The sequence below is a fragment of the Taudactylus pleione genome, unplaced genomic scaffold (genome assembly GCF_031769625.1).
Source record: "Taudactylus pleione unplaced genomic scaffold, aTauple2 ptg000125l, whole genome shotgun sequence".
Taxonomy (NCBI): domain Eukaryota; kingdom Metazoa; phylum Chordata; class Amphibia; order Anura; family Myobatrachidae; genus Taudactylus; species Taudactylus pleione.
This window is the reverse complement of record NW_028284527.1, coordinates 5711651-5739178: the sequence shown is the minus strand read 5'-3', so window position 1 is coordinate 5739178 and position 27528 is coordinate 5711651. Positions and strand designations below refer to the sequence as shown.

The following is a 27528-nucleotide window of genomic DNA, read 5'->3' as shown; positions in this document are numbered from 1 at the left end:
AAATATTATTACAGTATCTCTAAAATCATATTCTAGAGAATAAGTGCTCATTTCTCAAAGATACCATGTGTATAATAAACAAAGTATCCAGTGTATGAAAAGTTTACACGTCGTGTCCCTTGTACTGAATTTTCAAAAGGAACATAGTATCAGATCGTCCATCAAATGGTTGTCCAATATAGAAACACCACTAAAGGGGCTTACCCATTAGCAGATGTACTTCTGAGCGATGAAAGACAAGAGAGATATCCCTTGAAAATTCCGGTGGCTGTGCTGAACGATATCTGTCATGTACATGACAGATTTTGGCAAACGATGAACGATATCGCATGACATCATTCAGGGAGTGGATTTTTTTCTCTGCAGCGTTCTGTAGCTGCTGCCAATATCTTTCGTCGCATATAAACTGCCAGATATTGCTAATATCGTACAGCTATATGCGATAATTGACCAACATATTGGAGAGATGATAGATGCGATTTATCGGCCGTGGGAGTGCGCATCTGTCATCGTTCAGGGCCTATCCATTAGCAGATATAATGAATGATTGAATGATATATCTGTCACGGCGCCGCCGAATCCAGGTCTCTCTTACCTGGTCCGGTGACGCTGGAGTCCTGGCTGGCATGGGACAGCGGGCGGGAGATCCCCGGCACCCGCTGTCAGCTGTTCCTCTCCTTCCCCGCCAGCTGTGTGCAGGCTGCCGTGGCTTCCTTAGAAACGCGCACGCCGCTCTGTTAAAGATTTAAAGTAACAGGCACTCAAAATAGGAAGAGCTAACTGGGGCTAGTTTGAACTCTGACCTATAAAAGGAAGTTCATGGGAGCACTCCAGTGACAGAGTATAGGCTCCATTACCATACTCCAGTGTTCCTGTGTATATCCTGACTATAGGTTTCTTACCTTGGCCTGTTCGTGACTCCGATTCTGCCTGACCCCTGGTTTTGTGTTTGATATCTGGTTCTGACCTCGGCTATTCCCTGTGACCCGTTTAAGTCTGCTCCTTGGTACTGTCTCGTCTGTTTGGTTCTGACCCGGCTAGTCTACTACGCTACAAGTTCCCAGCACTCTACTAGTCAACAGCACCTGTATAGGGAAACCTAACCTGAGGGCCGCAACCTGTGTGTCAGACGCAGCTAAGTCCATACCTTCTTGCGAGGGTCCCTGGTGAATACCGCTGGCACATTAGATACCGTGCCTCGGGAATAGGTCTAGCCAATTCCCTGAATACGGGTTGCGTCCACTATCCGAGAGTTTGCGACAGAATACTCTGGCCCAAAAACATGGATGCTGCTGGTAACCCGTCGCCCTGAGACTTGCTGGAGAATCTACTTGCTAGAGTTGAGAAACAAGAACAAGATCAAGCTCAGATTAAGCAGCGTCTGCAGACCTTAATGCAACAAGTCGGTACCGCTCAGCCGGCACCGGTACAATCAGCCCCACCTCCTACGGTGACTGTACAAGCTGCCAGTGCCTCTGCACCATTACGCATTCCAAATCCCACGAAGTATGACGGGAACTCAAAGGACTGTCGAGGTTTCCTGAACCAGTGCTCAATTCAATTTGAGGTTCAAGCAGCAAATTTTCTGTTAGAAAGGACAAAAGTGGCTTGCGTGATCTCGCTGCTGTCCGGTCAGGCTTTGGCTTGGGCTTCTCCATTATGGGAGAGAAATGATCCTCTGGTTAACAATAGCGCAGAGTTCCTGAAAGATTTCCGAAGGGTCTTCGATGAGCCCGATTGAGTATCCTCTGCGGGATCGGCTATTCTACAGCTGAGACAAGTCAATCAATCAGCAGGACAGTATGCGGTGCAGTTCCGAACCCTTGCTTCAGAATTGGGATGGAACAATGAAGCCTTAGTTGCCGCATTCATGCAGGGTCTGTCCGATCAGATCAAAGATGTACTCGCATCCAGTGAACTGCCAACTTCTTTGGATGACCTAATCTCCCTGTGTATTCGGGTGGATCTTTGCCATCGGGATAGAGCAAGTGAAAAGGAACAGTCTCGTCGGTTTACCTTTAAGCTTGCTTCACGGCACCAGTGGAACCTCCAGAAGAGCCCATGCAGGTGAGAAAATCTCGCCTTCCTGTCGCAGAGAGAGAAAGGAGGTTTATCAACATACTTTGTTTATATTGTGGTGAACCAGGCCATCTCTCCGGCTGTCCAAAACGTCCGGAAACGAGAAGGCCTAACTGATCGAGGGGTGGTCAGATTGGGTAAATTTGAACACACCCCAAAGAACAGTTTAGTTCCTCAGTTCTCCATTGATGTGACCCTGGTCCTGGGAAAGTTCACTGAAGTCATTAGAGCTTTCCTGGACTCAGATTCCGATGGCAACTTCATTACGGCTAAGAAAGTTAAAGAGCTGGGAATTCCTATTATGCCACTTCAAACACCTCTCAGTATCATCGGGGTGGATGGGAATAAACTTCCTACAGCGACCATCACACTCTCGGACGACATAGATCATGCAAGTAGGGACTCTCATTCGAGAATCAATAGCATTCTACATACTTCCATCAGCCGAGAGTCCTGTCATCCTGGGTCTTCCTTGGCTTCAGAAACATTATCCTGTGCTAGATTGGGAGGAACCTCAAATTCTGGCGTGGGGTCCTCGATGCCATGACTCCTTTGTCATCCGTTAAACCTCCTCAGCAAGCCATTCGGAGTTCAGTCATCTCTCCGGAAATTCAGCTTCATACCGGTCCTTCCAAGATGTCTTTAGTAAGAAAGCCGCTGAGACACTTCCTGCTCATAGGGACTGGGATTGCGCTATTGACCCATTACCTGGAAAAGAGCCACCTTGTGGGAGAACTTTCCCTCTTTCACTTCCTGAGTCCCAATCAGTGTCTGATGAACCTGTGTTCCAGATTCTCCTGAATATACTCAGAGTCCAAACAACCCTCTGGTGCTGGCCTATTCTTTGTCAAAAAAAAGGGACGGAGTTCTGAGACCATGCATTGATTACCGGGGCCTGAATGCTATTACCATCAAAGACCGGTTTCCATTACCTCTGATATCTGAACTTTTTGACCGAATTAAGGGAGCAAAGATTTTTACCAAGCTAGATCTTCACGGGGCCTATAATTTGATCAGGATTCGGGCAGGAGGGGAGTGGAAGACAGCCTTCAATACTCGTGATTGTCACTTTGAGTACAGTGTCATGCCTTTTGGGTTAAGCAACGCTCCAGCTGTCTTCCAAAAATATATGAATCACATCTTCAGGGATTTGCACTATAAATATGTTGTGGTGTATCTAGATGACATCCTAATATTCTCAGCGGATGTGACAAGTCATCGCCTGCATGTCGTGTCAGCACTTCACATACTTCGGGCCAACCAGCTATTCTGCAAACTTGAAAAATGTTCCTTCGAGCAAAAGGATTTAACGTTTCTGGGATACATTATTCCTGGTTCCTACCTTCAGATGGATCCTGCAAAGCTAGCTGCCGTTACTGACTGGCCTCGCCCTGTTGGGTTTGATAGCAAAACAACGCTTCCTGGGACTCTGCAATTTCTAATCGCCAGTTCATCAAGAATTACTCAATCATAGCAGCTCCAATTACTGCACTCACCGAATAAGGAAAAGATACTCAGAGATGGTCTCACGCACCTGAAGAGGCCTTTGTTCTTTTAAAACAGTGCTTCATGTCAGCTCCTATTCTAAGACAACCTGACTACAATCTGCCTTTCTTCTTGGAAGTGGACGCTTCCACGGTGGGAGTTGGGGCAGTACTGTCACAGAAGGATGAGTGGGGCAAGTGGTACTCCTGTGGGTTCTTTTCCCGTAAGTTTTCTGCCCCAGAGAAAAATTATGCAGTTGGGGATACGGAGTTACTACTATTAAGCTGGCGTTGCAAGAGTGGAGATATTTGCTGGAGGGGGCAAAATTCCGGTGACAGTCTATACAGATCACAAGAACCTCACTTATCTCAAAACTGCTCTTTGCCTGAATTATCGCCAGTCCAGGTGGTCGTTATTTTTAGACTGTTTTAACCTGGTTATTACCTATCGTCCAGGTTGCAAGAATGGAAAAGCTGATGCCCTGTCTCGAGCATTTAATTTGGCGCAGGAGGACGAAGTAAAGGAAGACAAACCAATTTTAAATCCTGGGTGCTTTGTTGCAGTCATTTATAAAGGAAATCTTCAAGCTACCTGGGTTCCCCAAAGGCATTGTTTCAGATCGTGGGGTACAATTTACTTCCAGGTTCTGGAGGGCATTATGTAAATGCTTTAATATCAACTTGAGTTTTTCATCTGCGTACCATCCTCAGAGCAATGGTCAAACGGAGCGTGTAAATCAGGATTTGGAGAAATTCATTCGGATATACTGTATGTCTCAGCTAATCAAGACGATTGGGTTTCCTTGTTGCCATGGGCTAAATTGGCTCATGATAATTTGTACCATGAGTCATTGGGGTACTCTCCATTCTTCATTCAGTATGGACTACATCCCGTGATACCAAAACTACCTGCTGTTCAGTCAGTGTCTCTCCCGGCTGTTGGTGGCACAGCGAGTCGGTTCTTCAGGATTTGGAGGGAGGTGAAAAAGAATTTGTGTAAAGCTTCTTCCAGGTATAAGCGGGTGGCAGATAAGAAAAGGAAAAGGAGTTCTGTACTGAATCCTGGCGATAAAGTCTGGTTATCCACTAAACACTTACGATTAAAGGTTCCCACCATGAAGTTTGCTCCTAGATTCATTGGTCCCTTCCAGATTAATCAATCCTGTGGCTGTTCATTTAAAACTTCCTGGTACGCTTAGGGTTCCCAACGTGGTCCATACTTCTCTCCTGAAACCATTGGTGCTTAATCGATATTAGAAACAGTGCAATCCTCCTACTGCAATTCCAGTGGATCACCAAGAGAATGAAGTCAAACAGATTCTAGAATGTCCCGAGGTGCAGTTCAATTCCTGGTGGATTGGAAAGGATATGGTCCGGAAGAGCGTTGTTGGGTTAGGGCTTCAGATATTCATGCACCTCAACTCCTTCGGAAGTTTCATCGAAAGTTCCCTGGCAAGTCATTTGTGGGGTGTTCGGTGCCCACCCTTAGAAGGGGGGGGTAATGTCACGGCACCGCCGAATCCAGGTCTCTATCACCTGGTCCGGCGACGCTGGAGTCCTGGATGGCGTGGGACAGTGGGCGGGAGCTCCCCAGTACCTGCTGTCAGCTGTTCCTCTCCTTCCCCGGCAGCTGTAGGTCCGGTCACTGCACCAAACCTGGTCACAGACCTAACACCGGGAACTTGACTCTACAGCTGGCCGGCTATGGTCTGAGGGGGTTCAGTCACGGCTAAGAGCTCCACCGGAACTGATCACCGAACGAACCGCCACCTGACAGAGACTTACCCTTTTACTCGATCCTCTCAGGTACCCTCTTCAGATCTCCTCGTTCCTTGATGTCTTCTTTCTTCAGGCACCTGCTTATATCTATCCTCTGTACTTCTGGGTACGGGCGTCAGCCGACGGACCTACAGCTATACCCGGCTTGGCCCGGAGCACCTACCACCATCCAGGGTCCAATCGAGAAGGTTGTCTCCAGTCACTGAAAACATCATCAGCTGCAACGGTATGTGCACAGAATTTCACCAGCACTGAACAGACTAGCGGGACGCCGAAGTCTGTTCGATTACCTACATTGCTCTACACTGACATCTCAATGAGCTCCCCCATTAGTTAATATCTCAGCACCTGAACTTTTTCTCTTATTTTTTGCCATATCCAATCAACAATCAAAAGAATGGGACTTTATATTGTACTTTTTCAATCATCAATTCCTATTCTTTTTCTATGCATATATGTCTGTGTGTATGTATTGTATTTTGTGTTAATCAAGCATTTATACTCACCTGCTCAGCATTCTTTAAGACCTTTATTGCTGAATATTCTGTATAGCACAAGGCACTAATTTCACAGTAAAGTTATTTATACTACATCCACATTGCATATACTATCCTTGAGTCATATAGGGGGATTAAGAGGAATACATTTTAGCCATCAATAGGTTGAGCGCCACACACATTTACTATTTTCATTGAATCCATATCTGTAAGCAGAGGGTAGCCTACAAGTGTGAGCAGCTCACCATTTATCTACTTGCTCAGTGCGCAGGAACCACCACTATTTATCACTTAACGGGATATCCAATTGCTTCAAAAATAGGTTCTAATGCATGTTTCAAATGACTGCACATTCATCTACTATAGATATGTAGGTATTTTTCTGTGATTTTATTTCATGCACATATCACTAGTGATTATATCAATCAACACCTGTTATTATAGGGCAATATATATTGTTGTTTCTCTTCTATGATAGTAACATCACATTGCCTATATTTTAATGTGATCATAGACATGTATTAATAGCGAGGCTTCATGTCACAGGCAAACATCCTGTTATCTTGAGGGTGAAGAGTATTTTCTCTATGTAGTGCAGCTATGTTCAATACTGGCTGTGCTGCTAAATACCCCTTGTGTGCATACAGATGTGCTACCAATTTCACTGTAATTAGAGGGATAGCGTTAGTTAAACTTGTATAGCCCTCTTATGATGCTTTATATATCTGATGAGCGTCCCTCTATATTATGTAGTACACTTGAGTGTTCGTGTGTACGATCACTACTTGACTGGAATAGCCTATACCTGGCTGCTTCCCCATACGTTGTTCATGTGCCGATACACAGTCTGAGAAGGGAGATAGTGACAGAACACCCTTAACATGCAGAGAACAGAAATCAGGAAGAGCGCAACCAGTGTCTGGCTGTTTTTCACTACAAATTAAACACGGCATTAATCACATGGAAATTTCTATGTTTTGATCCCTCATCATGGGCCATTCATATTTAATTCTCGTGCTTGTCCACCCTGCGGTTTGGTACCCCATCTTGCAGATGGGACACTGCCTACATACAGTGCTTATGCAGAAAGCTGCTTAGGTATTTCACAGTTGTTGTGGGTAATGGCATTCCTCAGCTTGTTGCTGGTAGGGCATTTTGAGAGGGACTGGCAGTTTTATACAATAGGTTTTCGAATTTAATAACTAAAATAACAAGTGGGTAGATACCACGCTTCAAGTAACAGTTATATAATTAATAAGTACTTTAAATTTAGGTTGAATAAATAATATTAGGTTCTAGTAGATATCTGAAAAAGTCCAGAAAAATAATATATCCACACGTAGGGGTACATTTACTAAAGTGAGACTTTTTAGAGGTGTAGATTTTGCCCATAGCAACCAGATTTTAATTATTATCTTCAAGAAAGTGCTAGTTAAATGTTAAATAGAATCTTATTGGTTGCTATGGGCAACATCTCCATTTCTAAAACTCTCACTTTAGTAAATATATCCCTTAGCATGCAAAAGCAAATATGTCCACAGGAACCAGTCCTAAGCCATATGGCTGAACCACTTGAAATACAATATTTATATCCATCTCTGGCAGAAAAATATTAACAGCTATTTAGACTACTAATGTGGAATAAAATAATCATTGGCCATTGATTAAATCATGACTATGCACAGACATCTATTTAATTACATAATAATTTGTTAAACTCACCTGTGATATATTATTGCCATCAATTAAGACACTAGTTACAGCAGGAAACATTTCAGTACTGCATCCTAAATAAATAAAAATAAAACATATTTCAACCTAATAAATTAAGAAAAAGTATATTAAATTTAAAAGGGAAAAAAAAAAACTTACCAAAATTAAGAACTGGGAAGTTTATTGAAAAAATCTTGTTGTTTGAAATTATTAGATGCTTTAATCTATAATGAGCAAAGGAGATGTTATTTATTTGATAATCTCCAAAGTAACAATTAGTGTAAAATTCACTAAATATACAATTATTCATTGTAGATTCCTGGATGGTCTGAAACCCATCTTAGGCTCGGTACACATTAGATGACCGGCAATCGGGTGTAGTAGGTATCACCGCCGGCCGCATGGCGGCAGCCTGGCAAGGGTGAAGATCCCGATCGTCCCAAAGATAAGTATCGCTAACCTAACCCCCCCCAAGTGCCTAACCCTAATCCCCCCTCTAAGTGCCTAAACCTATCCCCCCTTCCCCGCTGCCTAAACCTAAGTTCTCAGTGGGGGGTATCTAACCCTAACCTCCCCCCAGTGGTGCCTAACCTCCCCCTTCCCCTAGCCTAAACCTAACCCTCCTGGGGGGGTGCCTAACCCTAAGTCCCCCCGGGAGCCCTAACCCTCCCACGCGGCTGTCCGCACCCGGCTTACCTTCGTTCGGTATACCGGGCGTCGGTCTTCCGGCATATGGTTAATGACAGGCGTCAAGTTTTTCGACGCCTGTCATTAGTACCACGCCGGGATTAGAGTCTGGAAGCTGGCGGTCGGCATTTAGACCGTCGGCTTCCAGACTACATCCCCCAGAAACCATGCCGATGGTGGGCGATTTACCTTCACCATACAGGATTGCCAGTACAAATTACCCGATGTAGTGAATAACTATGTAATTACTAGAGATGAGTGGGTCCAGTTCCCTAAGAACCGGACCCACCCGAATTTCGGGGATACCGGGCGATCCGAGTGCAGCTCAGATCTCCCTGCTGCCCTGGATCCCTGACCCGAGGCAAAACCCCGCGACCCCTTTGTCGAGTCGCGAGGTTTTGTTTTCAGCGGGCTTAACGCTGATTGGCTGAGAGAGCCGCCTGTCACGGCTCTCAGCTAATCAGTGTTAAGCACAGTGAAATCAATACAAAGGAAGAAAAAAAGATGGCGTCCGCCAACCCCCGCCGCCTGACACTGCTGGCACCCCCACTGGCAGCATCCCTCGCTGCCGACACCCCTGCACTGCTGCCCAACGTACTGAGGACACCTTCAGCGACCCCCACACTGCCGACACTCCCACAGTGAGGACACCACCAGCACCCCTGCACTGCCGACACAGTCAGCAAACCTGCAATGAGGACACCGCTGGCACCTCGCCTCTGTCGACACCGCCGGTACCCTTCACTGAGACACTGCCATTCCATGTACTGAGGACACCGCCAGCAACCCCCGCACCACCGACACAGTCATCAAACCTGCAATGAGGACACTGCTGACACCCCCGTACTGCCAACACAGCCAGCAAACCTGCACTAAGACACCACTGGCACCCCCCGCACTGCCGACACAGCCAGCAAACCTGCACTAAAGACACCGCCGACATCACCAGTACACTGCCAGCACCGCCATCCATGTACTGAGGACACCGTCCGCAACCCCGCTCTGCCGACACTGCTGTCACAGTAAGTGCACTATTGGTGTATCCAACCAACACTGTATAACACACTGTATCAGTGTTGGAAATTAGAAACTGAACTGCCACATGTTAGTGCCACCCACTGTGTCACTTAGCTTAGTCAGCCAGCTAGCTGGATGCAACCTTTTGGCCTTAACTAGAGGAAGCAAATACTATTGTGAGGTTTAGGGCTCCCGGGGGGGGGGGGGGACTTAGGGTTAGGCGGCGGGGAAGGGGGGGTTAGGTTTAGGCACTTAGAGGGGGGATTAGGGTTAGGCACCCTAAAGGAGGGTTAGGGGGTTAAATTAGGTTAGTTTATACTTACCTGGGGACGATGGGGATTTCCTCCTCTGTCGGGCTGCCGCAGCAGGGATCATACCGATTCAGTCACACCCACTGCTATCCCAAAAGCTGCCAAACAGTCAGTCAGTACTCACTTGCAGTTGGATTTTGGACTGTCACACACTTAGTACACAGTCACTGCGGAGGGACTTTCCGATCTCCCCATATATCTGTGTGCGACGGAGTCTGAAAAAAAGCTGAAGCCGATACATCGTACATAGACCTCGTATACAGATTCAGACTCAGGCGCAGACAGATATACATTATCTGTAGATCTAAATATACATATATGACAAATATCAAACTAATCACGGCAATCATTGCAACTAAAATGCATTTTTGGGTGAAAAAGATGCAAAAAAGAGGGGCGGTTTGCTGTGACTGCAGCAACAGTGTATGAGGCCACATCCGTAAGTTAAAAAATGTATTTTTATTGAAAGAATTTTAAATAGGTTTTAGTTTAGAGGTGTGTGTAATATATATATGACAAAAAAAACCCATTAAGGCTGCTTAGACATGATCTGAAAACTCAAAAAAAAAACCTATTGACTTTCTGCCACTCAAACATCAAAAAGCAATTAAGTTAAGATAATTAAGGCTGACACCTTAATGGACGTGTTCCTTGCGCAATACTGATATGGTATGCCATCACACCCTGTGGTTAACTGCAGATTCAGTACTCTCACAGAATGAGATTGCGGTCACTCACAAAATGGTGGAGCTGCTAATTCACAGAATTGTGTGCTCATTGGAATACAGTCGATGCCAAAGAAAAAAAATTGTAATAAGTAACTTAAACCCTGATTTAAGTCACCTACAGGAAAATGTAATTATAGATGATGAATCCCCCGTAAATTCAACCATTGCCTAAGCTGTTCATTTGCAACCAGCAGGGGCAGCAGTTGAAACTGGTGAGAGTAGTGGAGAACGTGGCAGGAGGGGGAATATTATTAGCACTGAAAGACTAAGTCCAGCAATAATAAAAAAAAATAATGTGTTTTAAATCACCTCTAGGACATTGCACCTCTAAGGAAATGTAATAAGTGTGTGTAAGCCTTAAGTCATTGAGCATTTTGGTAAAATCAAGTGTCCTTGTTTACAGTAAATATTGAGATTAAGAACTGAAGCACACTAACCCCTGCAGTATATCTGCAGTGAAACTATACAGGGCATGATTATGTGTAGTATGTCATGTTTGAATGATACTAAACTACTATTGCTTCATCTCTCACAAACAGGGCACAAGGGTGCAAAGGAAAAATTACAGGCCATACAGACTGACACTGCCGCAGGACCAGCAGCAAATCCGTACCTTCTTGGGCATGTGTGGATACTGTAGATCATGGATCCCAGGTTTTTCTATTTTGGTATTACCATTGCAGGAATTGGCGTCATCCTCAAAACCTGTCCGTGTCACACATACTGAGGAAACAGAGCAGTCTTTCCTTAACCTTAAGGATAGTCTGACAAGAGCATCTGCCTTGGGGATACCAGATTATGAAAAACCTTTTGAGTTATTTTGTACGGAAGCTGAAGGCTGCATAGCAGGTGTCCTCTTGCAATAACATGGTGATGCTAGCAGACCAACTGGACACTGTGGCAAGATCACTCCCAACGTGTTTAAGAAGTATAGCAGTAACCGCTCTTCTGGTTGATAAGAGTGAGGATGTAATATTAGGTCATGATATGATTGTTTATACACCACATGCTGTATCTGCTTTGCTGAATTCTGCCAAAACCCGACATATTTCCTCAGCTAGGTTCGCAAAATGGGAACTAGCTCTAATGGTACCCGCAAATATTACCATTAAACGGTGTAATACGTTAAATCCAGCAACGTACTTGCCATATGTGCCTAGAGATGCACAAAGGGTGGAGGGAGGTGAGTTGCTGATTGAAGGTATAGTGACACACATGATTGTATGGAGTATTTAAATCAGACCTTTACTGCTATACCAGATATACGTGATACACCACTAGCAAATGTAGATTTAACGTTCTACATGGATGGGAGTCGTCATAGACAAACTGACACAGGAGAATTATGCACAGGTTATGCCGTTGTAAATGATTATGATGTTGTAGAACCCGAACCACTTGGTCCACCTCACTCAGCGTAGGTGGCTGAACTGGTGGCACTAAAGAGCGCGTGTGAACTGGCGGAAGGTAAGTCAGCTAACATATACACTGACTCCAGGTACGCCTTCGGGGTAGTACTTAATTTTGGGGCTCTATGGCGTCTTAGAAATTTTTTGACGGCAGCAGGTACACCAGTCGCACACTCACACCACATAAAAGGAGTGTTGACAGCAATTCAGCTACCAAAAGTAGTAGCCATCATCAAATGAAAAGCTCATACATGTGAAGAAGACCCCGTGTCACTGGGCAATAGCAGGGCAGATGAAGCTGCCAAGTGGGCATCAGGGTTTAGAATTAACATGCCAGTTCATAAAATGATGGTTTTTCATGCAACTGATATGTAGAAATTAATTGAGATGCAAAAATTGTGTTCCATTCAGGAAAAGGCAGTCTGGAGATCAAAGGAATGTAGACAAGAGTCCTCCGGACTCTGGAGAGATGGACAAGGTAAGCCGGTGGCACCCAAGGCATACTACCCAAGCTTGGCTGAGGCAGCGCACGGTCTGACTCACCTGGGAAAGCAAGGTATGTGCAAGTTGGTCAGGGCGTATTTGTGTGCACCAGGTTTCTCTTCCCAAGCTGAAAAGAGGGCAATGTCCTGCTTGACATGCTTGTGGAAGAACGTTGGAACAATACCAACCGAGCCATCCAACATCCCTCCGACAGACGGACCCTTTCAGGTAATACAAATTGATTTCATCCAATTACCACCATGCAGGAACCTCAAGTATGTATTAGTTTGTACAGATGTGTTTTCTAATTGGGTAGAGGCATACCCAGCTGCCACCAATACTGCTGTGTTCACTGCTAAAAAGACTGTACAGGAGTTTGTATGCAGATACGGTATCCCTAGAATTATTGAAAATGATAGGGGTACTTATTTCACAGGTGATGTCTTTGTCTTCCAGAACATGTGTAAGTTGATGGGTATTAATAGTAAACTTCACACCCCCTATCGAACACAGGCCAGTGCGAAGGTGGAGAGAGTGAACAGCACTATTAAGAACAAACTAAGTAAGATCATGGCAGAAACTGGACTGGGGTGGCCAGAAGCCTTACTGCTAGTCCTTTATAGCATCAGGAAAACTCCTAGACCCCCTCTCAATCTGTCCCTCTTTGAGATACTGTTTGGTAGACAACCACATTTCATTGTAAGTCCGCTTGAAGATTTGAAGAGTAACAACAAGGTTGTTGTAAAGTATCTTATAACAATGAGTAAACAGTTGAAACAGTAGCAGCTTAAATTGAAATTGTTGTCACCTGATATGCCAGAAACAAAATGTCATGATGTTGAACCTGGAGAATGTCTTACGTTCAGGTTGTCTGACAGATCGGTGGGAAAGTCCGTATCAAGTGTTGCTGAGGAGTACAACTTCCTTGAAAGTGGCAGAGAGAGATACCAGGGTCCATTCCACTCACTGCAGATAGGTCAACCAACCGGTGGAGATACTAGGCGGAGTTTAGGCAAATAACTTAGACCTGTCAATTGCGAGCCTCTTCTGGGAGAGTTAAAAGTTGCAGGGAGACACCTGAGCTAAAGAAATTTGTAGATCACTGTTCCAGCAATGGAGTGGTGTGCTGGGGTTATGTTTGCAAGAAGACACAGAGTTTTTATCATCCTAGTTTGTTTTGGGATTTCTGGTTTCTGTGACGGAAGACAGATGACGGAGAGGGGAGCTGATGGTGATATCGATGGAGTGGAGAAGGGGGAAGGAGTGCTAAACCAATAAGGGGAGTATCTGACCAAACTCAGTACAGTAATTGCTAAGAGATCTGTTAGCCTGGAAACTCGGAGACAGTGTGAAGGTTTATCGTCTGAGGAATATTTTATTTGTGAGTTTTGTGAGTCCCTAGTTGATGAGAGATGCACCCAACGGTGCCAACCTAAGTATAACCAGTATTGGGGTGGGTATCCTTTAGAGGATTATCATACCATGGTGGGCAAAGTTTTAAACCAGACTGACTGTTGGGTGTGCTCTCACGTGCCTCAGGGACAACATAATATAGGGTTAGTGCCATTTCCATTAAATGTCTCTGAGGTTTTAGAATTACAAGGGAAGATGCTGGATGGAAAATTTCTTATGTCTAAACCACCCATTTTTAAACTCCACCAGTACCAAGTAGATAGATCACTTTTGTTTTTGAACATCACCAACTTCAACAAACCAGGAAGTTGGGAGGTGACTGGGAATAACCAAACCATGACCTTCTCACAAAGAGCTGATAATGAACCTATACATTTTGAACTTTTGCGCACAATTAGATTAAGTGGGAGACACTTTCGGTATACCCGTAGTGACACCAAAGAAATGGTTGGTATGGTACCAGAAGGGTGCAGTGCCAGGGTTAGACAACCAGAAACGTGTGTTAGTCAGATGGGAGAACCAGAGATAGAATGCATCATAATCATCAAACACATTTATATGTGGAAGGAAAGCGTATAAGTGGCTCTCTCAGAGTTCAAAAGGTTTATGTTATCTGGGAAGGGTACTTCCAGAGATTATGACCCTTACACATGGTGAAATGCTTGGTATCCATAAAAAACACACCATCTCCATACCTGCACACGCATTATGAACACCGTGACAAAAGAAACATGATACCAGGTGACATACATGCAGCTAAACAGTTGATTAGTGAAACAACTGGTTTCCAAATTTTGGTAGCACTAGATCCCACCAGGATCGCTCGGGGTACTTTAAATTTTAGATATATCCAAGGTCTTGCTAAATTAATAGATAATGTATGATAACACGTTCAGGTATAGAGGTAGGGAGTTACAAGCTTATAAGAAAGAACTTGTGCAACATAGGCTAGTGTTAAATTATTTAACAGCTGTCACTGGAGGGTAGTGTGTGACTTTGGCCACCCAATTTGGTGTCAAGTGCTGCACGTATATCACTAACAACACTAGTGACCCCAAGGAGGTGATAGACCGGAAGATGGATGAAATTCTGCAGCTGAAATGGGAATTTTGAAAGAACCATAATGCTTCAGTGGCTGAAGTAGAGGAAAAGGTAGAAGAGTGGTTCTCTTGGTTGAACCCTGTGAAATGGTTCTCCAGTCTAGGGGAGTGGGTTCAGGAACTGGTTGCTATTGTGGGAAGCTCCTGATCCTTATACTGATTGTCATCTTAGTAATTGGCTTATGTGTCAGGTGTGTCCCTAATGTATTGAAGTGTGGAAAATGTACAAGAGCGAACCGAGAAACCGAGATGATGGTGGTGAGCAATGATATTATGGATACAAAGGTCAAGGAAGAACTGTATTACAACCCTGAATTAGAGTGTACCAACAGATGATGTATAGATTTAGCCATGCATGAAATGTATTATTAAATGTTATTTTAAACATCCTAAATAATGTAAGTCCCTATCCCCTTCAAGACTTCCTTTATAGGTTAGGTGCATCCCCACATCTTTCCCATGATCTTCCAAGATCCGCGGTGTGCGTATAAGGGTAGTTTTATGTCCCTCCCTGGGACACATTATTGATGGTTTAATGATCACACTGTTCCATCCCATAACATAACTTTAAATAATATTTCTTAGTGTATGACTGAATAAACTTTAAGACCAGAGTGTGATAGCGTATTGTTTGCTGTCAAAGGGTGGAGTGTCGAAGCCGGATGGTTAGCTGAGACCTAAATTGTAAAAATAATATTTGCACGACGCCAGTTTGCGTTGTCTGCACGACGCCATCTGGCGTAGTCAGTATAATATTGCGCACGGCGCTATTTTAGCATTGTGTACATCTGCAGTGTTACTGCACACTGTTAAAGTCTTTACATAATCATGAATACACATATATTTAAAGACTTTATATATTCAGTGATGACAGACAAGTCTTTTGGACATGTCTGGGACTAGTAATTGGAATACACAAAGATACTGTGAGGTGCATACAAGTGTTTTAACTGAACCATTGTCTTTAAGTCTGACTATCATTGTATGCCTAAACAAACTTGCATTTACATTTCCAAGTAGGCTGGAGAGGCCTTTGATTACATTGTGATTCCATCAAGTGTCTGTTGGCCATCTCTGATAACTTAGTTCAGACAGAAGTAAAAATAAAACCAGTTACTGTTTAAAGCTATATATATTTGTGCCAAGAGTGCCGTTTTGTTGATATATGACTTGACAGTATTGTTTATTCCTGTCATCAATATTCCTGTTATTATGTGACTGTATGTTCCGCAGTCATGGACTTGCATCTTATCAGACTTGGCTATCTAGTTTTCCTACACCTGTTTGGGATGCAAATCATTGGTGTATTATGCTATATCTATTATTGTTTAGGTGATGTAGAGTTAATTGTTCATGAATTTAGTCATTATGACATTAGTAATACATTGTATTTTGTGTATCTAATCAGTCCCACAATCTGTTTTTGCAGGCCGGGGAGACTTTTCCGGCAACCAGCCAGTTGCCTTGACAACATGGCTGTGCTGTGATGACGTCATCATGGGGCGACCGGGAGCGCGTGGTGTGTCCCCTCTCCCAGGTCTGCAGCAGATCAGTGTGTGTCACCACTTATTTAAGGTAAGAAGGTTGTTGTCTGCTTTTTTGTATGTGATTTTCCATGGACCTTGATAAAAACGCCTGGAGACTTTGAAACGTTGGTTTCTGTATGGATTTCTTATGCAATATAACTCGTTTTTTATGCAAGTAGTCTTGGAGTGCCGCAATTTATTTGTTCACTGTCTCATCGCTATTGAAGGCAACCAAGCAGTTGATTATTAGAAGTGCCGGTCCACAATGCTCATATATCTATCTATCCACACACATAATTAATAAATATATATATATATATATATATTTATTATATACACACATATATATTATATACACACATACATATACATATATATACATACACACACACACACACACACACACCTTTTACGCTGCATGAAGACACAACGCATACTTACATATAATCATAAATATACACACACTCATAAAAGGTTCCTACATATTATGGTTTATATTAAAGTTATTAATTATGATGTAAAATGTATGTATTTGATATCTAAGGTTTAGTACATGTATAGCAGACCATGTTTGGTACCATTTTAAACTACTGTCTATTTGCAGATCTCCAGTTCCATCGGCAAGGAGATCACAACATGCGTCTGCAAGTTATGGATTATAGAGAATTAGGTGCTAGAATGTACTTTGTATGTAGTGTCTATTGATTAGTTAACACACACACACAAAGAGCCGTTTGAGGGCTGGACTACCATTGTACAAACTGACCTATTAACTATCGTAACAGAAGAACCAAGAGCAAGAACCAATGAGATTATGCCAATTTGTTTCTATTGTACTGTTAACTCTCTGTAGGGTATATATTCAAGCACTCTATGTCCAGTAGTCAGTCATCATATTATTTCTTTTGATGTAGGCTTCACGTTTGATGCCGGGAAATCTGGATCCAGAGCGCTTGCGTATGTATCGACTGTACCTTTGAATGTATAATCTTTTGCGCTAATTGTATTTAGATCAAGGCGTGTAACTGAATTCTTATGTGAATAATAACTTTTTGTGCTTTGGAACCATACTCAAAGTCTGGAAAGCAATTATTTCTTGTGCGACTTGCAACGCTAAATAGCAACATTTGGATATAAAGATTATTAGGTATTCATAGTATATTTACTAAAGTGCAGGTTTTTAGAAGTGGAGATGTTGCCCATAGCAACCAATCATATTCTAGCTATTTTCTTTTAGAAAGTGCTAAATAAATGTTAAGTAGAATCTGATTGGTTGCTATGGGCAACATCTGCACTTCTAGAAACTCTCACTTTAGTAAATATACCCCTTAGTGTTAAAAAGGTGATTTTGTTTCTTTGCTGATGTTATTTTTTGATTCCTTCCATCTTAATTAGCAATTTGACTGTCCTAACATTTTAAGGGACTATATATAAATTAATTTAAGGGACTATATATAAATTAAGAGCATAACGTTTGGAGACTTCAAAAATACACTTATAGTCTATACAGCACTGAATTCACAAGGGATGTTGATGTGCTAATATCATCAAGTCAAAGAAGGCAAGCCTTGTAAGATTTCAGTACATACTTGTATTGGTAGTAACAATGTTTTGAGAAAAATAACAACAAAATTGTCAGCAAGAAACTGTACCTTGGTAAATCAGCTATTGCATGAAGTTGGTTTCCGTGTGCAAATTGATTGTTTGAAATATCTAGCAGCGTCAAAGACTGAAGACAGTTGACAGGCCTACAACAAATACAAAAACTATGTAAAAATGTACAAACATATTGCTTTAAAAATATTTTGATCAAATATCTTTAATTAGGAGCAATGTAAAGACCATAACCCCTTTATGGCAGGTGGGAGCGGGCTTTATTCCCATGTGCTCTATTCTGACTGGAGGCTGTATGTTAGCTTCATCCAACAAGAAGAGATAAATAGCATAAATAAAAAAAGGTCTAATATGACCCAACAGTACATTACATACAGTCAGGGTTGGACTGGTCCATAGGGGTACAGGGGAAATCCCCGGTGGGCCTGGGGCCCCGCCACTTGCTCTAACGTCAGGTTTCAGACTGTACACTTGAATTATACCTTGTTACTCTATTATAGGGTCAGTTACATGGTCTCCATTGTCTGTCCAAGCCTCTGTGGGGGCTGACCCCATCGCCTGTGGTAACTGGCCACACCCCAAAGCATGGGCCCCTACCACTGCATTCCCCCGGTGGGCCCTTCGTGCTCCAGTCCGACACTGCATACAGTACTTAAATATGATTTTAATAGTGTATTTAATTTCTGTGGCTGCACAATTAGAAACATAAAAAAAAGTTTTTACAACAATTGTTGAAGTGTTTTTTTTTTTATTTTTGATAATTTATGAATCTATAAGAACTCATAAAATAAAATGTTATTTATTATTATATGCTAGCAAATGTGAGCCTAAAAATCAATAGAAACGGTTCATGGACAATTGAAAGATAATAAAGATATTCCAAATGAAAGCAACATCTACAAAACATAAAAAGTATGGTCACAAAGGGGTTACCAGACTCATGCCAGCAGGAGATTAAATGTACTGTAAACTAGAACTCATACAGCTGTAACCTGCACACATTATTATTGCTCATTGTCAGCTTTTTGACTTAAACGCTAGCTCAGTCAGCATTTTACATAGAACACTATTTAAAACACCAAATGTGTTTGATGCAATTTTTTAATTTCATTTAAGGGTAGTTCACACCATGCGATGGTGCGACGCATTGACGGTGCGATGCAACGATACATTACGCGCGCGCTGTATACACTGCATAATTGGGTGTACGACATCACTGCATCGTTCATTGCATCGTCCCATCTGCCGTGCACAACAGCAGTAGGGAAGTTGTGACAAACGATCATTGTGAACGTGATCCGTTTCGGAATGATATATCATACTATACATAGTGTTCACTCTAGGTCCGGCAGGAGGCAGGGCGCCAAAACCCAGAGTTAGGGCACTTTTGTGCCCGAAAAGGGGGCGTGGCCAAAGAAAAGGGGGCGTGTCTATGACGCGTCCCCTTTTCGTCACTCCTGGGGGCGTGACCTGCACTAACAGACATGCCGGGCAGCCCCCAAGCGCTGCTGTCACTGTGAATGGATGCCGGGCGCATGCGCCCGGCGTCCATTCCCCGGCTGTGACCGCTGCGCCGCCGTTTTGACCACCGGCGGGACACAGTGACCCGCGGGTGGAGGCAGAACCCGCAGGCTGTCTCAGCGGGCCTCCGCGCTGGAGGGCAGGGCGCGATCTGCCCTTCAGAAATCGGGCAGCGAACGGCGCCCCGCTAAACAGCCTAGCGGGAACACTAGATACATCGCATAGTGTGTACCCAGGTTAAGAATATGTGGGTACTGGGTATTAACAAGGAACACTTTCCAAAGCACAGTAAAATATGTAAGTTGGCAGCAATCACATTATTTGATTGTACATTACACATACTGAGAAAATAAATTAAACAAGATTTAATATTCTATACTAAATGCAGGAAACTGGCACAATGTAAAGGGAAATCTCTAACACACACATTTAAATAACTGCTCTCAATACATCATGAAGCAGTTTGCTCCACACTAGTAAAGTAACTACATACATATAAAGCAATCACTTTACCTTTCTAGTACAGCGATATCATTTGAAGCTAGGTGTAGCTCTTCCAGCACTGGCCACATAACCGCACACTGCAAAACCTTCCAGAAACATAAAAAAGTTTCAGTGCAAATACAAGACAATGGGCCTGATTCAGCATGGATTGCAAATGCAACAGCGCACGCAGATCGGTCAATTGTTGCATACCGCGCATGCACCACAATGCGCGTGCGCAACGGCAGCACTGAAATTGCGTACGCAGACAGGAATCCATTGCAGAGTGAGTGACAGGGCGTTCACGATTGGGGGGTGGTGACGGGGGAGTGATTGCACAAACACAGGCGTGTCTGTCCGTTGGAACGCCGTTGCATGGGCATGTATAAATTAGCCACTGCGATGGCCTATGTAGCTTGAGTACTCACTGCGTGCGATGAGACTTGCAAATTCTGAAACAGGTCAGAGCTAATGTAATTGTGCGTTAGGGGCCGATGTTCTCCGATGTTTTATACGTAAGACTGCAAGGTATTACGGATGTGAGAAAACAGTAGTGGGCGCCTCTATGCTGGCTGAACGGTGGTAGACATTAGCATATATTCGCAGCTTCATTGCAATTGCGATCCGTGATGAATCAGGCCCAATATGATGCAAGCATTCCTGTGTGTTCATGGAATAACTACATTTTTCTCAAATCTCCAATCCTATTTTTTTTTTTTTTTATTAGTAGTGAGATATTTTTTGCTTAAGTCCATTTTTGTAGTGTAATGATCACATGTATTTGCAAATCACCTTAACTGCAGCTGGTTTAAAAGTATTTCTGTAATTCATGAAATTTACTCTGACTTTGTATTACACACAGCTATGAGCAGGGCCGCCATCAGGGGGGGGAACTGCTGGTACTGCAGTCCCGGGCCCGGACACTCTGCAGAAAGGGGGGGGGGGCGCCCGCTCCTACAGCGCCCCTGCCCCCCCGCTCTAACCACCCACAATACCCCATGCCTCAAAGGGGGCATCTTCTCCACTGTCCCCTGTTCCTATTAAGCAGCTGAGCGAAGCGCTGATTAGCATCAGCGGCGCTCCTCTACTGTGCTTTGCTGCTTTTACTGGCAGCGGGCCGCCATCAGATACAGTAGCAGCCGGCCGAGACCCTGATCAGCCGGATATACAGGTAGTAGAACAACGCGGCGCCTGTCATTGTATGGACTAGGGAGCGGAGCCGTGAGAGCAGCAGCAGTCGCACCTGTAATACCTATGAGAGGGAGTAAGTACTGGGGAGGGGGGACTGAGTGGTACATTCAAAGAACCAGATAGTGTATTAATTACTTTAATATAGATTAGATACACCTTTAATGCGCGATAGAGATTATATATATATATATATATATATATATATATATATATATATATATATATATATAGGGGGCCCTGCCTAATTTGACAGTCCCGGGCCCCACAATTCGTAATGGCAGCCCTGGCTATGAGCATCTCATGAAAGGGCAGTAAGGTCTAATTTTGCATGCATCCAACACATCAACATAATAACGGAGTGTTCCCTTGCTGCCTAATATATCCCACCCTTTGACAAGTGCCATTGTAATGAGAATCAATGTCATGCATTTCAGCTGTCAGTGGTTTTAATGGTGTACATTTGCCATTTTTAGGCTAATGGTGTACATTTGCCATTTTAGAATAGCTATGAATATGGGGTGTGAGTGGTAGGGCCATTATTGCAGTTTCTGAGTTCTGCCATAACACAAACCACAGAGTTCCAGAAAAAATGAATGCATAAATTAGGGGTCTGGGGAGGAGAAGGACCACGTAATTTATAGATGTCACATTAACTTTAACCCCTTCGCTGCTGATGGCTTTTTCACCTCTGTGCTGAGGCCATTTTCTGACATTAGTGCTCCTCACATTCTAACAACATCATTGATTTTTTTTTTATATAGTACCCACACAGATTACACCTTTTTTTTTTTTCAGAAGACTGTGTTGCTGTTAAAAAAACATTGGTCTTTTCGCTCTATATGACACGTCAAATAAAATGTCAGTAAAACCGTCAAATAGGTGTTTTGTGTTGAAATTTTAAGACAACGAACCAAAATAAAACAAATATTTTTTTTATAAACACCACAAATAAATATTTTGCAAATCTTGTTTCGGCATTAATTTATTGCTCTAAAATTGCAATGAGCAGGATACACGTAGTTTTTCACAAAAACATGTGTGGAAAAAGTTTTTATTTTGTGCAGATTAAGTCATTGTCTGGTGATCACCAGTCAACAACTAATAGAGGAGCACATTGTTTGAAAGGGGAGATTCACAATGAGCCCGATTCAGAGTGTTATGTAACTGGATACTTGTAAAGACAGCTGTGGAGTCGGGTTGGCTACGGGATGCCGGTGCTGAGGATCCCGGTGCTCAGAATCCCGACTAGGGGCCGTATTCAATTAGTTTCGCACCCACGATACTTTTCTGCCTGCCGCATTTTTCACCAACATTGCGTGTTTTGGCAGCGGAAACTTATCGTGCTCGTCCCCACTATTCGCCATATTCAATTCCAAAGGACGCAAAAACGCGTCCCGTCAAAACTCAAACAGGCGAAAAGTGCTGTCAAAAATAGGAAAATCAACCCCCCAAAAGATGCACTAACATTGGGGTTCAATATAGATGTCCCCGAAAATCCCCACTGAAGCTATTTCAGGTACTTTAGTGCTGTCAATTGCTTCTAATTAGCGTCTTTGCACAAGTGGTGAAGAATAGCATTCAGCAGTTTTTTTGTTGTTGTAAATAAGTAGTCCTGTCAAATTTGGTGTACTTGTAAATGGGTGCAAGCATGGTTTAAATGAGCTAAAGTGAAATTTTTAAAACCGTTTAAAACGCACCTTCAGAAAGCACCTGCAAAACAAAAAAAAAATCTCCCCCTTACTTGCAGACTCCCCAAAAGTCTATTTCGCTAGTTTAGATGTTTGGACCCACACTTTGCACTTTTTCACCCTTATTTTCAAACTATTTTTTTTGGAGGGGGGGTTCCTCACAGGTTTGACAGAGTTATGATTTGGGGGCTGTCCCAAGGGTGCTGAGTGGTTTCCCAACGTGTACACCCCAAATCCGCAATTCTGCACTTTTTTCCGCCTGCTAATCATAGGCAAAACTTTTTTGCCTATTACATTGCATTCACTTTCCGCATACCCGAAAAGTCTTTGCAATTGCATATGGCGAAAAGTTTCCGCCTGGTGAAATTACATCATCCGAGATACGCGGAATCCGACTTTACGCCGCTAATTGAATACGGTCCTAGGTTAGAATGCCTACACCTGCAGGTAATTATCCTAACACTAACCCCATCGCTAAACCTAACCCTCACCCCCACAGCCTAAACCTAACACTCCCTTCCCGCAGCCTAAACATAAAACCCTCCCCCCCAGCGACCTAACTCTAATCCTCCCCTTAGTGCCTAACCCTAACCTTGATACTTACCGTCGGGATGCTGGCCGCCGGGATTCTGACTCGTGTTAGAATTCCGGTGCCGGCATCCTGACCGCCTGGATGCCAACTACATCCCGTAGGAGGAACAGTTTGCAGAGGCCCAGCTGGCTGGAGCTACACAGATTACAGGCTGGAGATATACAGACTGGATGTAAGCAAAGGCAAAAAGCTGCAGAGTAGATGAGACAGACTCACAGACAGCAGTGTAGCTGCAGTAGTCCAGTAGACAGGAGCGCAGGTTCAGGAATACAAATCAGGGAAAACAATCAATGACCAGCAAGGTGCATGGTGAGGGGCAGGAATAAATAGTCTGTGACGCAGGTGCAGGTGATTAAACAGGGGAGCAAGATTAACTCCTGCATGTGAGGAGAAAATGTCAGAATACATCAGCAGCACCTCTGGTGGCACAGAGCTACTGCAGGCCAGATACAAAATAAAGGAAAGAGGGCCTGATTCAGCACGCAATGAATCTGAGAAAATATGCTAATGTCTGCCACCGCTCAGCCAGCATAGAGGCCCACTACTGCCTTCTCACATCCTTAATATATCGCAGTCCTGCTTATACATCGGCAACATCGGAGAACATCGGCCCCTCAAGCACAATTAAAGCAGGTCTGACCAGTCGCAGAAATTGCAAGTCTCATCGCATGCAGTGAGTACTCAAGCTGCATAGGCAATCGTAGTGGCCAATTTATGCACGCCCATGCAACGGCTTTCAAACGGACAGGCACGTCTGCATTTCTGCAACCACTCCCCCGTCACCACCCCCAAACGCTTACAGCCTGTCACTCACTCTGCGATGGATTCCACAGTGTGTCTGTAATCGCAGTGCGGTCGTCATGCACGCGCAGTGTTGTGCAATCGGCCGATCTGTGTACGCTGTTGCAATTGCGATCCATGCTGAATCAGGCCGAGAGTCCTAACACACAGTGCAGTGTTTTTGCAATACCGCAAAGTTTTCTGATCTGCTCATGTGCAGAGGTCACACTGCACATGTACAGATCCTGATCTGCGATCTCATTTGCAGTGCCCCACAGTAGCAGCGTGATTGGCATGCTGTGGCCGTTTGAAGGGCGAAGCATTAGGCAACAATGGAGGCCGCTATAGAAAATGGGGGTGTATCGCTCCCGTTTTGAAGGTGTGGTCAGGCCAGGGACTGCATTTTCCGACGCAGATTTCCTGGCTCCGGCTGAGGAGTTTCATCGCCCATTCTGTGTAAGCTTATTCAGATGGGCAATGACGGCATGCATAGCGACGATGAACCAATGCTGCATCTTTGGACGCAGGCATCGGACCTGCAAAGCCGGCAGAGGGCATCTTTTTCCTTCAGATGCCTCCTGCAGGCATTAGCGGTTGTCGCAGCTGCTACTGCTTATCGTACTACTCTGAATCAGGCCCAATGTGCCCTTCCCCAACTGTCGAAAACTACTTTTTTCCGTAGCACTAGGCATAGCACAGACAATAGCGGCTAAGGGGGCCATGTAATTTGAAAGGGGTGAGCCCACATTTACAGATGTATTTATGGGGGTGACAGTGCACATAGGCCCTGATTCAGAGCCGGACGCTCTGACAGAACGCTCGCTCTGAATCAGGGCCGTCCTCTTTTTTTTAGAGCAGCCTCCTGGCCACTCGCATAGCTGTGGGTCAAGACCATCGCGACCATCGGGCTTGCGACGAGACCCTTGTGGTAGGGTCTCGTTGCCGCAAGCCCTGGAGTGCTTTCGGCTATATCAGAGCCGAAGGCACTCCCACTGACATCACTTGTGATGTCAGTGGGGCCGGCCCCAGACGGTAGGCGTTGCCATAGGAACGCCTCCGTCTGGGCAGCCACACCCTCGGCATGCCCACCAAAGGGGGCTTGCTGTCACTCACCATCGACAGCACGCCCCCTTTGGTACGAGACCCATAGTGACTGCTGGGCACTGGGCCAACATCGACCCGCTTGCGAGCAGGTCTGAATCAGGCCCATAGTGCCCTCCAACCCATATAAAAAAAATAAAAAATTCTGTAGCAGGGCAATATTGTCTGCTGATCAACAGACAATAGCTACTAGTGGGCAGCTACTTAACAAGTACGGACTCCCCGCTTTCAAATATGGGTGTCCATACAATTACCGGTATTATTATGGGGTGAGAGGTTACATTGTGCACACCCTACCATCTACAGAAAGCATTCAAGTGACCAATAGACAATAACTAGTAGGGGACCAAATCATTTCAAAGAACGAGCGCCCCTCTATCAAATAGGTGTACCCCTGGTTTTATGAATGACAGGTTTGGTGGAGATCTTACGTCATCCCTGGACTTGATGATATTTCTATTGTGCAGGGGTTAATGCCTGGTGATCAAACTGATCACCAGGCCTTTCTATGTGAAAAATACAGTTTGTGGGCGGTACCAAGGCCATCCAAAACAGTAACCTAATGAGAATGGAGTGATCCCAAAACACCCCTCGATAAATGACTTGGAAAGACTGATTGAATCTCTGACACTAGGATTAATGTTTAGCCCATAAATGATGGTATGAAATGGCATATATGAAAAAGGCAGTCAGTGGAGAGTCTGTTACTCTTTATAATGGAGACACGTGACAAGTTGTGATTACACAACTTGCCAATACATTTAGGTCAAAACCTTTGTTCCTGGGTCTAAACATCCATTGCCAGAGACTCAACAGTTTTTTCTACAGTTCTACAGGGAACATAGTTTAAAAGAGGGGACTTATTCCTCTGAAATGAGGGTGTCCCCATCTTTCTATCTTATATGGTGGGGGAGACAGAGGGACCTAAAGTCCCTCCTCCCACTTTAATTTTGTTTTTTACATTACAGTGCTGTCAGTGCACAAGTGTGCGTCAATGGCACTTCCTGGACTCGCCTGCTGCCAGAGTGTCCCCACCGGTCATCTGGACCAGTAGGCAAGGTAAGTTACATTTACTTTTTTCCCATTCACCTCACAATTAATGAGTCCCACTGGTCATCCGCAGTTTTAGTGAACAAGTGGATGATTAGGGGGTCTCTACAGTGATGTGGTGGGGTTAAGGCTGGCAAATTTAAGTGAATTTGGTCATAGCTCTTTATTCTGTTTAAAGATAACTAGACTTGTACTGAATTCACAGACTCCGGTAGCATGATTTATTTATTATTTGTTATTTATTTAGCATACACCTATTCCACAGAGCTTAACAGAGACAATTTGGCCATTCACATAAGTTCCTGAGGCTAAGTGTTTGAGGACACATCTGTATACATTTTGTTTTTATACTAAATTACCTCATTCCATGTAATTCCTGTTCGGTTAAGAGACAGAAGTGTCAAACTACCAAAGGCATTGGCTAATGAAGATGGATTTGATGAAAGCTGAAGTCTGTTTTCACTACAAGAGTAAACAGTAAACACCACAAATTAGCCTTGGACTGTATTTTAGACTGTTGTTAATGATTTAAAGTGTGGTTGTCATCCATGTAAAAAACAAACAAAAAACATTTTTTCCACATGACATCAGTATGACAACTCATTTGAAATTTAGGAAAGGGACCTAGACTGCACACCCTGAATATATATAATGGGAGGTGCTACCTGTTGAGACTATTAATGCAGACAAAAAAAAGACAAATCACAGGTGCACATCTCCAATCTACTAATTATATATAAATACATTATGCAATAAAATTTGGCAATAAATAAAGAGAGGTTTTTAGCATAATCATGGCCAAGGTTATGGGCCTACCCACCAAATCCAGGAAATCTCTGTAGGGTAGGTCCCCAACATACTAGGGTTCAAATCCAGAGTGCAGGACACCCCCCAAACCAGCTCAGCCAAGCCACCCCAGGGCATCGCTCTAATGAGAAAGGTGAAGTGTAAAGTTGCTTTTCTTGGTAGGTCTACTGTTTGTTTATTAGATTTGAATTTTCACTTCTCCATCCAATATATGCAGCCGTAGCTGCTCTTACCTTTCTCATTAGAACGATGCCCTGGGGTGGCTCGGCTGAGCTGGTTTGGGGGTGTCCTGCGCTCTGGATTTGAACCCTAGTATGTTAGGGACCTACCCTACAGAGGTTACCTGGATATGGTGGGTAAGCACATAACCTTGGCCAAGATTATGCTAAAAACCTCTATTTATTTATTGCTAAATTTTATTGCATAATGTATTTACATATAATTAGTAATTTGGAGTTGTGCACCTGTGATTTGT

At 43.8% G+C, this 27528-nt stretch overlaps 1 protein-coding gene across 2 annotated transcripts in view; it reads right to left on the bottom strand.

The window, feature by feature from the left end:
- The window catches only part of TBCE (tubulin folding cofactor E), a 121673-nt gene that overhangs the window by 37811 nt on the left and 56334 nt on the right, over nucleotides 1-27528 (bottom strand). For both annotated transcript variants that reach the window (XM_088472506.1, XM_088472507.1), the window contains 5 exons: nucleotides 26606-26708; nucleotides 19875-19951; nucleotides 17879-17974; nucleotides 7712-7776; nucleotides 7562-7626 (listed from right to left, as the gene is read on the bottom strand). In XM_088472506.1, the coding sequence (XP_088328632.1) occupies nucleotides 7562-7626; nucleotides 7712-7776; nucleotides 17879-17974; nucleotides 19875-19951; nucleotides 26606-26708 (406 nt within the window). The remainder of the gene's footprint in view (nucleotides 1-7561; nucleotides 7627-7711; nucleotides 7777-17878; nucleotides 17975-19874; nucleotides 19952-26605; nucleotides 26709-27528) is intronic.